This window comes from Pholcus phalangioides, unplaced genomic scaffold (genome assembly GCF_987345545.1).
Source record: "Pholcus phalangioides strain wild (caught in Gottingen) unplaced genomic scaffold, Ppha-v1.0 ptg000015l_1, whole genome shotgun sequence".
Lineage (NCBI taxonomy): Eukaryota > Metazoa > Arthropoda > Arachnida > Araneae > Pholcidae > Pholcus > Pholcus phalangioides.
This window is the reverse complement of record NW_028301608.1, coordinates 74,111,807-74,126,188: the sequence shown is the minus strand read 5'-3', so window position 1 is coordinate 74,126,188 and position 14,382 is coordinate 74,111,807. Positions and strand designations below refer to the sequence as shown.

Below are 14,382 nucleotides of genomic sequence, written 5' to 3'. Positions count from 1 at the left end.
GAGTGTTTGAATATTTTGAGCTACTTTTTTTGGCTACATTGAAGATTTTGGCTGAAAATGTTTTACTGATCCTGCAACTCTGTTGTGATTTTATAGTCTGGACTGCACTGCCATTGTGTTAGCCCGTTTGGGTCTGAGACCGTTCTCGTAAGTACGTAAGCGAATACCATTCGCAGGTGTCCATCGCGTTGTGTTTAAAAAAATATAACCCAGGCAAAGTTTACACAAAGTAGTCATACACGAGATGCTGGAAGTTAATTAGTTTATTTACACTGTAGTTAATTGAATTAATGCAATTTGTATTTCTCATACTACCATTCTTATTAAAAGAAATTAATACAACTTCATTCAAAAATACTTAACAAAATCTTCGGTTGGCCCCCCCAAAACAATTAAGCTCTTGGCTCTGAACATTATATGACCCGTGATTTTCCATTACACCTCAGTTCGCCCCCAAAACAATTAATTACAAGTACCTACACTATATCACATATGGGAGAGAAAATATAATCCATGCATAACTCACCAAGTTGCAGAGAGACCCTTCTCCAGTCTTTAGCCCCTTAGACACTCATCGCAGCCAGGAAACCGATTCCTGTGATTACAACTCTTGTCTTTACAAGTCATCTCCTTTTCAGTCTAGTTCGTTACTGCATTTCTCTCTGACTCCAACTCTAATTCCCCGTATCCAGATTTTTCTCATCCCATTTGATTTGATATTTTACCCATCATCTCTAAGTTTCTATTTGTTTCTTGAAGGTTTATTCATAAGATTGGCCACTGTCGATCTATCCCTAATTTCTTTGTCCAAGCGACTCTCCCTTCAGGACCCCAAGAACCCCAACGGCCATGGCCTAACCTTTAACCTACATTGAAGCTTCCCATGACTAACACTCTGCATTTTAGATCCTCTGTTATACTTTAATTGCACCCCCTAAATAAAGGGATTCTACTTCTACTTAAATGACCGTCATCTATTCTCAATCTTGAAATTTGTCTATTCATTCGTTGGTCCCCTTTATTTTCTTCGATTCCCCGCTTTTTCTTCCAAGAAAACACTCCTCGGACGATCCCTTTTGCCTAGGGCACCCATGAAGTACAACCGACCAGATGCTTTGTGACGATAACTAAAAGATTCAATAATGAATGGCGATTGCCCCATCCACTTACATCGGCCTGTGATTGTATTTCTTTTAATTGGGACTATGTTCCCACCGCTTGGACAAAGCTTCTTCCATCGACATGACGCCACTTACTTTAAACCCTCAAGAAACATGTCTACCATCCATAGACAACCATTCTTATTTACGTTCCTGTTATTCAATTATTTGTTTGCTGTACTAGTATATCGGTTACTGTCGCCTGCTATCAGCGCCTGACCTACAGTTCTAAATAGTTAAATCCAAAACAAATTTAAATACCCCAAACTATCAAATTTTAAATATATCAGAAAATAATAATTTTAAATATATTCCCTCTATTCTTTATTTCTATTTTAACTAGCACAAGCTAGTTAACAATTGCTCAACTCAATAGGATTCAGACGAACATGTCGATAGCAAGGTTGTATCAGCTGAATATTGTTGTGATCAAGTGAAGTTTTTCGAAGTATGTTTTCTCTCCCATGATTTAAACAATGGATCGGTTTTTACTAAACAGCAATAAGTGTATGAATGAAATGAGTGGTGATAGTGATGAACTTGCATCAAAGGGATCCGGGTTCGAACCCCACCATCGCCACAGTGGTGGTCGGCTGAAGTTGGTTTTCTGTGATTCCCAACTTTTGAGGTGCAAATGTGATCTGATACACAACACTAGATACGCGCTCAGACTGTTAGTACACACACTTACACTTCCGGCACAACTCACTAGGTAGTCAATTGCCCATGACAATAGACCTGAGTTGTGCTCGGTTTGAAAGAAAGAAATGAACCCAAATGTATGTTATGTTTTCTAATCTGAAATTTTAAGCTATTTGCTCTAAATTGCTAAAAACAACATGGTGGCCATATGAAATGAGGTCCTAATAACTTCTGAAAGAGCAGAAAGAAAATAGTGATCTTGATATCAAACATGTTTAGGGTATGCTAAATCCAAATGTTATGAAAATAGTCAATATACTATTATTATTTATTAGAGCTCAGCATGATGGTCTGTGGGATCTTCATCTTTTTACATTAAGAGAAATGCTTCCATACTTTCACCACTACAATCACACCAATTACGTAAGATGAGGATGTGTATATATTGCAGCGATGAACCAGTTACCCGAAGATGTAAAAGATTAATTTCAAGAAGGGAACTTAGTTGTCAAAGAATCAAATAGAAGATTCAACAAAGCAGATCCTGATCACAGCCTAGAGTGGTGGAATGCAATTGGAAAGATGGTGGAGAATCATTGAAAAAACAAATTCTGCATTGCTAAGGTGGGCTCTGTCATACAATCTAAGGGCCAGCATAGCACGCAAAATGAGGAAATTATTCATGGTTGACCATAAAGGCAATATGATTCACAATGAGTTCACAATGAGTCTACTTCTTCCAGAATTGTAAGAGACAATATTGATAAAAACAGCACTGTACGTTTCTTACAGAGATTCAAGGTACTTGCAGAAGATGTTTCTTATCGTTTCCTCTAGAACATTACTACAAAGGATTTAGCTACTTCAGATATTCGAGATATTCACCTCAAAAGATGAAACACTGGGCAAGTCAAGCTAGACACTTTCGAGAAGGAAAGGATGATGATGGTTCTTGATAAAAGCCACACACAAGTCAAGTTCAGAGATCCTGTACATAAATCAAATGCAAAGACCAAGTGTCCCCATGAAGTAAAATTGATAGTAAGTAGCAAAGAAACTATTTTGAAAACTGACAAGAATATTCTCTAGCATATTGTAATTGCCTATGCAGCAGGTCGTAATGTGGATCTAAATCACATTTTGTGCCATGAACTAATGCAAGTTCCAATCTCCCTTGCCAACACAAACAGAAGTCTGGGAAAAGAAAACAAAGCCATTTAAACTGATTTGATGACCAAGAATGTAATTTATCCACTTGATATGCCAATTCCATCTGCGTCATGCCTTATAATAGATGACCAGGCATTAGTTGTTGCACCTGGAAAGCCTGCAGGAATTTTGAACTTTGGTCGACTGTGGCAGATGCATTTCTTAACCTTGTTTCTATGGGAAGAAGCTTTAAGAGGATTGATGTTATCTTTTGATCGGTATAATGAAATTTCAATCAAGGCTGGAACAAGGGACAGACGGTTGAAACATGCTCATTTAGTGATGAGAGTTGTAGATAATGGATCTGTGCCAATCCCCAACAAATCCAGTGACTTGTTTGCTAAGTCAGAGAATAAAAATGGCTTGGCCTGTTTTCTCTAATCATTTGATCAACAATGCTTTCATTGACGAATCCTGTCTTCAGAACTTTCATCCCATTACACACCAAAACAAGTTGCGACACAGTATCCTACATCGCTGAATGAATGAATGTCAGAACTTTGCCACTGGACTTATCCTGTTGCCGAGATCTTTTCCAGCCCAGCTTCGTGACAGAGTCTGGAACAAAATATCCTACATTGCTGGGATGAGTAAGAAGACAGCATGGAAAATATTTAACACTAATAATAATGATCTACTAAATCTTTGTGTTGACAAATTGAAACAAGAAACAGCACAGAAGAGAAGTTCATATCAGACTACATTGAAATTTCAAATTCAAACAAATAACAGTTATAGGCTCCCATAGAAAAAAGACTACCCTTTCGAATTACTCTTTCCCTCTCTCAGATTTTCAAGATGTGGATGTAGCTATCTTTAGAGGATATTCGTTCAAGAAATTTTACAGAAACATACATGATTAATATGCATACATAAATATTTGGGACATTTATTCCTGAAATGTATGTTACCAGCCCACTCATATATATGCCACTGTGGTGGTCGAGTGGTCATAATGACGGACTCGCATCGTGAGGATCCGGGTTCGAACCCCACCGTCGCAATAGTGGTGGTCAGCTGAAGTTGGTTTTCTGTGATTCCCAACTTCAAGGCGCAAATGCGAGCCGATCTCCCAGTTAAAAAGTCTCGCCACAGAGAGCAACAGGCCTACAACGATTAATAATTCAATCATTACACTTCACTCATAGTTAGAAAAACTGGTGGCAGCACTACACATAACAAGCATTACACAGAAGCAAACTTCACGTCAGGTTTCACTACACGTACACACATATTCCGGCATGTACCAATTCGTTAGAGGTTCCGCAGAGGAATATGGACGAGGTACGTGTGGTTTAGTAGTAGCCCACTCATATGAAAAAATACTTTGGAATTTGCATGTGCTTTTGGATGCGAAATCTTTCAAGCATTGCATGCATATAATTTTGAGGAATTTTTTGTTTCTTCGGCTTCACAATACTTGTAAATAAATAAAACATGGATGCAAGTTGTATGGTGTACCGGGAGGCACGCAGCTGTGATTAAGCCAGCGTTAAGCTGTTCAGCAAAGGAAAAACACCACAAGCACTGCCTCCCTACCAATGCACTATGGGTTTGTGTACAACAGGCCCGCTATCAAGCCATGGCAGTCAGTCATACTAAAACCTGTGTTACCACCACCTATCTTGGGATAGAAAATGGTTGATGCGGACAGTTCCAAACCTTCAATCACTGCCACCAATGTTTGGGTGGTTATATATCTGCTACATGATCCTGCAGGAAAAGACAGCTTGTACATACTGAAGCTAGCAAATGTGCAGATACTGGCACTAAGGAGTCCATATATATCTGTGAGTAGAGAAATGTTATATTCTTTTTATAGGCAAAATAAGGTTGAATAAGGATATGAATTTATCATGTACACTGGTACTGTTGATACTTCAATATGGTCTTATGCTTTGAATAATAGTATTATTTTGCATCGTTATTTTAGCAATGTTCTTTTTTTCCTGAATTAAGGGATTCTTGTGTAACAGTAGGTTAGGAACACAGTTCCTAGTTCAAAAGTAGGAACACAAAACATTGCATGAATGTACGTGGCTGAAATTTTGTTTTTTTTTATTAATTTAGAGCAAATAGCTTAATATTTCAGATTAGAAAATATTGATTCAGCATACCTAAAACATATTTGACAACAAGATCACTATTTTCTTTCTGCTCCTTCAAAAGTTATTAGGACCTCATTTCGTATGGTCATCATTTCGTTTTTAACGATTTGAAGCATACAACATCAAAATTGAGAGTGGTAAACCAAATATTTGGAAAATCAAAATCAAATTTGTCGCCTGGCAGTCCAATGGTTAGGGGTGAGCTTCTGACTGCACAGATCTGGGTTCGAATCCCAGTTCGGGCATGGATGTCTACTAACACTAATTCCCTGGACAGACCATAAAGATTTCTTGGGAATACGGGCTGATCACATTATTATTAAATCAGCACATCAAACCGAGCACAACTCAGGTCTATTGCCATAGGCAATTTACTACCTAGTGAGTTGTGCCGGAAGTGTAAGTGCGTGTACCTAACAGTCTGAGTGTGTATCAAGTGTTGTGTATGATTTTTCAGTGCTGCCATCTATATCTCGAAAGTGATGTGTAGTGACTGAATATTTGTACTGCTTGTAAGACTGTTGCTCTCTGTGGCGAGACTTTTTAACGGGGAGATCGGCTCGCATTTACGCCTCGAAGTTGGGAACCACAGAAAACCAACTTCAGCCGACCACCAAGTCTATTATGTCTTTTTTTGTTTTTCAAAACGAGCACAACTCAGGTCTATTGCCATAGGCAATTTACTACCTAGTGAGTGGTGCCGGAATTATGTATGTACCGAACAGTCTGAGTGCGTATCTAGTGTTGTGTATGATTTTTTAGTGCTGCCATCTATATCTCAGAAGTGAAGTGAGTGATGTGTAGTGACTGAATATTTGTACTGTTTGTAGCACTGTTGCTCTCTGTGGCAAGACTTTTTAACAGGGAGATCGGCTCGCATTTGCAGTCTATTATGTCTACATGTCTACTAACATGGAAAGTGATCACTAAGTCTCTGGAAAGTCAAAATAAAGTTATTTAGCACTGCTTTAAAAAAATCCTTGGCTACTAGAATTTCGGCTGGTGCATAAGAATAGAATTTTTTTTTTAAATTCAATTAAGTCCAAGAGAGATAATATGGTAAGTTTTATAGATAGTAAGATGTACTTTAATTTTAAGCCCTCTTTTTACCTGATAAATTTTTTTGAGAGAGGAAAAGAAAGACATTTTCACATACATACTTCCAAACCCAACAATAACTTTAATGCAAGAGACCAGTCAAGCATTCCAACACAAATGTAAAGGTTCAATGCTATCAATGGATTCTCCAAAAATTCTTCATCTGTGAAAAATTTGTACTCTTTTATTCTCTTCATTCGTTGAAAGCACAAATGCCTGGCTTGTTGCCTTGTAAGCTCAGTGGAAGGAGTGCGATGAAACAGTGGATCCATTTCCAATGTCTTCCATACTTTGGCCTGCAAAAAAAGAAAAAAAAAAATTTCAAAATTTTCTTTTATACTACTGCCGTTCTAAGCATACTAGGGTAAATTAAACAGAACCCAAGTTTATTGCTTGTATTCCAAATAATTTTTTTTAATGTAGATTTCCTTGATAGCTCAATGTGAAGACTTGGAGTAGTCAGGGTTGGCCAATTTTTGACGCATGACAGTTTTTGGTAGTTTGAACCATCACATTCAAAACCTTCCATCAAAAACTTCTGTCGAAAACCTCAAATATTGCTTTTCAATATAAAAATTCCTGTTGAAAATACACACATTCATTGCATGTATTGTTTGAAGTGACTGTTTAATTGAAAATAATTTTTTTTCCTACGAGTCCAAAAAAAGAAAAAAATGAGACAATTTTCAAAGTCTTGTAGGAGCTTTTAATGTCCTGCCAGACCTAGTCTTCATCACCTGCATCTTGGACCTTTGAGTATCATCCGCTGAGACTTCTAGGACAATAAGTCTCTGCACCGGGTCTCAGGCATTCACCCTTAGATGTTTTCAACCGCACCAATCTCTTCACTTGTCTCTGCCAGGGAATATCTCGGTTACCAGTCCTAATGGCCATTTGAGACATTTTGTTGAATCATTTCCAGTGAGCACGTCACCAACATTTACCTGCTTATCATATTTCTTACAACCATTCCTCTGAATCAGAAGCCCCAAATATTCAGATCGAAATCTTTTCCAAAGGTCATTTACCAATTGTTGTTGATACTTCCTTCTCTTATTAAGACCTTTTTCATCAATTTGATCAACATCAGGCACTCCAGTTTCACAGATGTCTTGCAAGAAACTGTTTGGTGATAGCAGAATGAGGCTACTATTCACAGTTGATACATGGGTAAGTGGTCTAGAATTCACTACCGACTCAGTGCCACATAACACAGTCAAAAGTTCTTCATATGACAGAAGAGATAGACCAAGAACCTTTCATAGGATCTGTTTGGTAACACCAATCCAAACCTATATGCATAGGCACTTGCATCGCAGAACGTGTGAACATTAACAGTTTTCTTACTCTGATTCACGCAAAAAATGACGCTCGATGGACACATCCCTCAAAAGAATAAGGTCCACATACCAATCCATAAACTCCTTTTTCAAATCATCTTTCACCTCACTGTCCCATGACAAGTCATCCTTCCACATTCTTTGAAACAACTGTTTTGCTGAAACCTAAGCTGAACACAAGAAACAGATAAGATCAAAAATCTTGAGTCACAGAAAGAATTGTCCTTTTGGAAATCTCATCAAATTCATAAGTCTCCAGCCAATCCAAGTTCATTTTAAGAACATCTTTTTCACGATCCCACACAAGTCCTAGAAGTGATGTGAACAGGGTTGTTTGGTTTAAACCTTGGTTTTAATCAGAACCAAGGTTTTTTTTTTCAAAAAATCACATAAAAGCTGCCTAAATATCATTTTTTTTTCTTCAAAAATATCATATTGGTTCATTATTAGCCAAAATGTTTCATTTTTACCCCATTTTATATCCTTGGGGTACATTCTGATGGTATATCTTTAAATGACATAAGATTTTATAAGTGGTTTTTTTTCAAAAAGTCTCATAAAAGTGGCCAGAATATATATATATTTTTCATATGAAGTATCTTAGTTATTTAAAGTTATATATAAAAGACATAATTTCTCATTCTTACAACATTTTCTAACCTTTGGCTACATTCTGATGCTCTATATTTATCTATCTGCTCCATGCATCATGATTTGGAAGATGGGGGGCACCAACTACTACTGTATACCAAAGTATAAAAATATTAAAAGTTAAGATATTTCTATATTGAATAAATCTGCTCAGATGGCAAAATGTTATAAGCAGGGTTGTTTGGTTTAAACCACATTGGTTAAATGTATGTTGGTAATAAAGACACCAGCTGTCCTTTAAGGACAGCTGGTGTCTTTATTGGATTATAGGACCACCTGTCCCTAGCATGATGGTGTCACTACTGTTGCTACTGGTGTACTAGTAGTTACATTACCTCACATACATTTTCATTCCCATAAAAAGTAGCACATCTCCTACTGTATATCTCCCAGTCTTAATATATTCAATAGTTGTTTTTTTTATACTTTCACACACGCACTGTTAAGCCCAGTTAATCAAGGTCCTACTGTATAGTAGTAACAGATTTATGAAAAATAATCAGCTATATACTGGGTGATTATAATTTAAGTTTTGATTCCAAAACTATACTGGCCAGAATGACTTGAAAATTTGCATGGATACTCCTGAAGCAATGGAAGTTTCTTTTGCAGAAGAAAAAAGTGCAAAATGTGCAAGTAGATGATGCTGTACTTGGCCAGCAGTATAATCTATTTTGTGCAACCATATCATTTCCGCACTTCCACAGCATCAGTGTGTGGATAGAACTTCTATCAAGATGCACATTGCAATACCAGCAAAGCAGCTGCTGAAGACATTTTGACAGGATGCACCTTAACCCTTGCAACTTTTGGCTGTGGGGGGTACCTCAAAATGTTATGAACAGTGGTCAGATTGCAAAATTTAGTGAATTGCAATCTCCAGCACATTCCCTATGTGTCAGAAGTTCCTCAGGGATATAAACCGGGGGGGGGGGGGGCACGTTTGGTTGAGCTGAATTGCAAGCACATCCACATTATGACCATGGCATACTCCGATTCTGTTGTTGAACAAGAATTTTTGTGCTTTCAACCTCATAGCCAGAACACGCGGTGGACAACATATTTTACATTTCTTAAGTAAGTTGTAGTTATTTGTTCAATTACTTCGTTTTTTGTGATGTTTCCATGAATTATGAAATCGTAAAATGCTATAATTAAGGTATCATTTTGCCATGACTGGCTATCGTTCCCATTCTGCGAGCAAATTTCCCGCATGTTGGATGATGTCATTAATTTTACATTTTTAAGTATTTTTTCCCCTTTATCAAATAAAATTGAATTTTTTCAGGAATATTCATGTCAATTTTCAAGTCATTCTGACAATCGTTCTTTTTTTACAGTGTTTTGAAATCAGAACCTTAGTTATAATCACCCTGTATATCATAAATCATTGCTAATTAATCTGCATTATTTATGCTTCATTAAATACATTATATTCACCTAATTTTTATTACTTTTTGCAAAATAGCTTCCTAATTAAGTATACTGAAAGTAACTGGAGAAAAACCTTTATATATTATATGATTAATAATAACATCAAAAGAATTTTCAAACACACAATAATCCATTGAGTTAAGCAAAAAATAATTAATAGCTGAGCGGTTTCACCGGCCATTGCACGGTTCCGTTCGGCATATATACGATCTAGCGAAGGAAAATCTCTATCTCCTCTGTAGCTTAGTGGTCAGAGCACTCGTCCGGCAATCGAGGGACCCGGGTTCGACTCCCGGTAGAGGCAGAGATGAGTTTTTCCTTCCTTAAAAAAATTTATCTGGATTGTCGTCTCCTGTGTACTGTCATCCTCTCAAATTGAACTTCCCTTCAGCCATGATTAAACGAGCTTGTTCAATGAAACATGGAATTTCACATTCATTATCCAGACTGATGACAAGATTATCAACAAAGAATTTCTTGAGTTTCTTAGCAGTGTGTTGAAATTTTGAATAATTTAAGTATTTCTTCAAGTGATGATCTAATCTAGAACAGCTGCTAAGAGAAATGGACTACTTTTGACACCAAACAACTCTAGAATGACGCAGGATCATCAAGTTTTCCTTCTTATTCCATCACAAGAAATGTAGATAGTCGCAATCCTCTGGACGTACACTTATTTGTAAAAAAGCCTTCTCAATATCTGCAGTGAGCCCATACTTGAATTCTTTGAATCTTAGAAGGTGGTTAGGAATCAATTACAACAAATTAGGACCAGGCTCCAAACACTGATTTAAAGAGGTAGATCTAATTTTCCTAGCTGAAGCATCAAACACAAGATCTACCTTGAATGTTCCATGTTTCTTGACAACCGGTCTAATGTTCTTTTTGTACAGCCTCCTCTGGTACTTCTTCGATGATACCTAAGGACACCCATTCCTTGAAGACATCACCATAAGAATTGAATAAATTTTCTGTGTGGAGCCTCTTGGTTGTAGTGTCTAACCTCTTCGCAGCCAAGTCCTTATTAGAGGGTAGGGGTAGATGATCTTCACGCCAAGGTAGAGCAATTTCATACCTGCCATCTGTATTCACCCGGACAGTCTCTTCAAAAAATTGTTTGGTCAAACTCCTCTTCTTGCATCCAAGGTCCATTTTGTGCTGAAGGGATGTTGTCACAGATGTTGCCTTGTTCAAGAGCATAGAAGTTGCAGAGGAATTTAATATCAAAACTTCCTAATTCCACCCTATATACATTATGAACTTCACCTATTTTTTACCCTCCAAAAAGAGAATGAGAAAGCACTTGCTGGTGCAAAGGTACATATCCTAAAGCAGCAGCTGCCACTTTTTTAATGTATGATTTTTGTGTGTGAGAGCATGTCAAATAATACTTTCACCTTCAAAGTAAACTTCCTTTCGACCAAATAACAATTAAGCGTTTGCAACAGTACTTTGATTTGATTTTGAGAACTTAGCCAAATCGATTCACTCTTCTTTATGCGACTTCACAGCGTCTTGGACACATTCACCTTGACACATCCCTGTAACCGATTTGTTACTTGCTAAATCTGGACACACAACAACATGACCCTTAGAACAAATAGCAAATTTCACAAATTGTTTCAAGTGTTTGAAGGGGGTCTCATCGAGCTGTCAGATGTAAACAATGCCCTCATCCTTGAGTAATTTTTGTTTATCTGCAAAAGCCATCTTTTGAGCCTTGAAGCAATTTGAACTTTATGTTTAAAATTGCAAAAAACACTAACTTTTCCATCACGTACACTTGAAGTAAACAAACTAGCAGCAGTGGGCACCTTCTCGCAAGTTGCTGAGATCCACTTTTCTTTGGCGACACATCCTTCAAACCAAATCCAGCCATTGCGAGATTGATCCATTCTTCAGACTCAACTTGAGATTTCACAAACTTGAGCAGGCTCTCCAGTCGGATCTGCGGATCACTTCGATCTTCAACATTCGGACTTCTCTGCCAAGCTCTGAGTAGCTCCTCTGGAAGACAGGATTCTACTACAGAAAAAGTGGTGCAGCATTTTTCTCAGTTGTAACTCCCAGAGTATCAAGAGCAAATATTTGTGACTCCAAGCTATCATAAAATACACATAACCTGTCTGAATAACCATGAGATGTGGCGTTCTTTAGAACCAACTTCAAAAGTTCTCTGACATACAATTCTACCAATAAATCATCACGTCGAAACCGACACTTCAAACTATCCACTGCCTTCTGATAATTTTCCAAGGTGGATGGAAAGCTTTCTCCCACCTCCTTCGAACGAGATCCTTTGACCGTTGATTGCAACAAGTACTGGAACTTATCCGATTCAGCAATGTCCTCGTCCACTTGGATCTTTTCAAATTGGCTCCAGAATGGTAACCATTCTTTCACCTCACCATCAAATTTTCGCAACTTCGGTAATCTAAACTTTCGGTATGAAACATTTTCACGAATTACAGAGGTTCTGTGATGAGGAGTATCGATAATTCTTTGAGCGCTTAAACAAATTCTTAAAGCTCCATCTCGAAAATCCTCCACGATTTCATACTCGCCTCAAATTCGGCTTCACCCAGAAATGTTAAAATAGTCGTGTGCGTGCCGTCCAACCGCTCTACCTTTGAAATAAAAATGTTCAGTTCTGCCTTCACCACCGCTGACTGCACATCACTGGTAGAAAGCAACAATTCCAACTTGTTATATGATTTTGTATAAGCAGTTGGTTGTGCCACTCTTTTTTTTTTCAAAGTTTCTCTTTCGTGATGAGAAACACACCGGAAACAAATTACTGGAAATACAACACTATTAATCGAAACAGTCCTGCTGAAAGTACCAAAAAATGTTCAATTCGAAACATGCTAGCCGGGTAAATTAACTGCTACTAGCATTGTGGGTGCAATTATTAATTTTAAGAGGGACAAAACTTAACGCGTCTTTATTTACATCTTTTCAAAGGAATACAATGACTGGACTGGACTCACCAGCTTGAGAAACTAACTGTTGTCACTCACACGAACAAAAAAAAAAATAACAATTATAAAATATCTGAACAGCCTACACAAGACTTGACATAATGGATTTCTTAAATACAAATTTGTACTCTTTTCTGACACTCAGTTTTGCTTTCTACAAAATAAAAATACGGAAATGGCTATTTTAAAACTAATGGAAAATATCCATAAAAATATAAATGAAGATAATAAAACAGTGACCATATTCTTAGATTTAAAGAAAGGTTTTGATAGAGTCGATCACAAAATTCTTCTGAAAACAATTTATTGTGCTGGTTTGAGAGGTGCTGTGTATAATTGGCTAAAAAGTTATCTTGTAAATAGAATGCAAGCTGTGAAACTTGGGAATATGGTTATCAGTTATAAATATATGAACATGGGTGTTCCTCAAGGATCAGTTCTTGGGCCGAAATTTTTTTCATTTTTGTTAATGATTTAAAGTATCTTCAACTAATTGGGCATTTAATTAGCTATGCTGATGACACTGCCATAACCATAGCAGCAGAAAATTATGATATTCTGAAAAACCATTCGAGAAGCAGATCTGTGTAAAATAAATACCTGGCTGAATAATAATAAGGGGCCATTCAAGTATTACGTCAGTATCGATGGGGTGGGGTTTCCGATTTGCTGACTTTTCATGACAAGGGGAAGGGGGGTTTGGATGATGCTTACGTCATCAACCACCCTTTATGAAAATATAAAATATTCTTAATGGCATCTTATTTGGTGTCCCAAAAACAGAAAAAACCTTTCGATAGTTATTGGGCACCTGAACTAACATTCTACCTATTGATAAGTCCCCTACAGAGTCCACTTTAATGATCTCTAAATGTTTCACGGATCCTTCAAGTGTGCTCTGGAAATGTTTCCGAGCCACGTAAATGATCTGGAACTTTGCCATGCATCAAGTGATCCGTAATTATGCCACAGATCACTTCAGTAAACTGGGAATGTTCCACGGGTACCTTGAGCGATGTATACCTGCACTGAGGACCGCATAAGTGCTCTAAAACTGTGCCACAAGTCACCCAAGGGATCTCTAAATATGTGTTTAAGTGATCTGGAACTGTGTAGCAGGTTACTTAAGTGATCTTTAAATGTGAAAGCGATCTTTCAGGCCTACTTCGGTGATCTGAAAATGTGGCACAGGTCATTTAAGCAATTTGTAAATGTGCCGCTTAGTTCATTGTCACAAATTCGTCATTGTCAGACGTGCCAACTTTTGAAATCCAGAAATTCTCCAGTTTAATGAATTCTTAAAAGCTTTATATATTTAGCTGTATATAGCTTAAAGTTTTATATTACTTTCCGAAGATGTTTAATTGGAAGAAACGATTTAAAAAAATTCAAATATTACAAAGCTGCGGACGAAAAAACATGTTTACCGCACGGCTGTTAATGGAATACTATAACGATTATACAGGAATTTTGGCAACCAAGGTCATGCCCCTGATAAATGATTGCCGATAAATGCTATGAAAACGAAGTCGCGTCTTTGCCAGTTGCTTAAATGCGGTCACAGAGACTTTTTTACGGCTGCTCGATGGAAATGACTACAGCTGTGCAATTTCAAGTGAATTTCTCCATATGCTTTATTTTGCATAGGTTTTCTCTATTTTACAATATGGTATATGTATCTGGGGTGATGACTACAGATCTAATTTAGAACTAATAACAAATAATTTAAGGAAAACCATCAATATAATATCTAGTCAAT

General features: G+C 37.2%; 1 protein-coding gene across 5 annotated transcripts in view; it reads right to left on the bottom strand.

Moving 5' to 3' along the window:
• LOC149076666 (peroxisomal acyl-coenzyme A oxidase 3-like) overlaps nucleotides 1–14,382 on the bottom strand; it is a 390,438-nt gene that overhangs the window by 309,834 nt on the left and 66,222 nt on the right. For all 5 annotated transcript variants that reach the window (XR_016194088.1, XR_016194089.1, XM_089244296.1 and 2 more), the window contains one exon: nucleotides 6,280–6,513. Coding sequence is in view for 3 of the 5 variants with exons in the window: in XM_089244296.1 (XP_089100422.1) it covers nucleotides 6,280–6,513 (234 nt within the window). In the remaining 2 variants the exon portion in view is untranslated. The remainder of the gene's footprint in view (nucleotides 1–6,279; nucleotides 6,514–14,382) is intronic.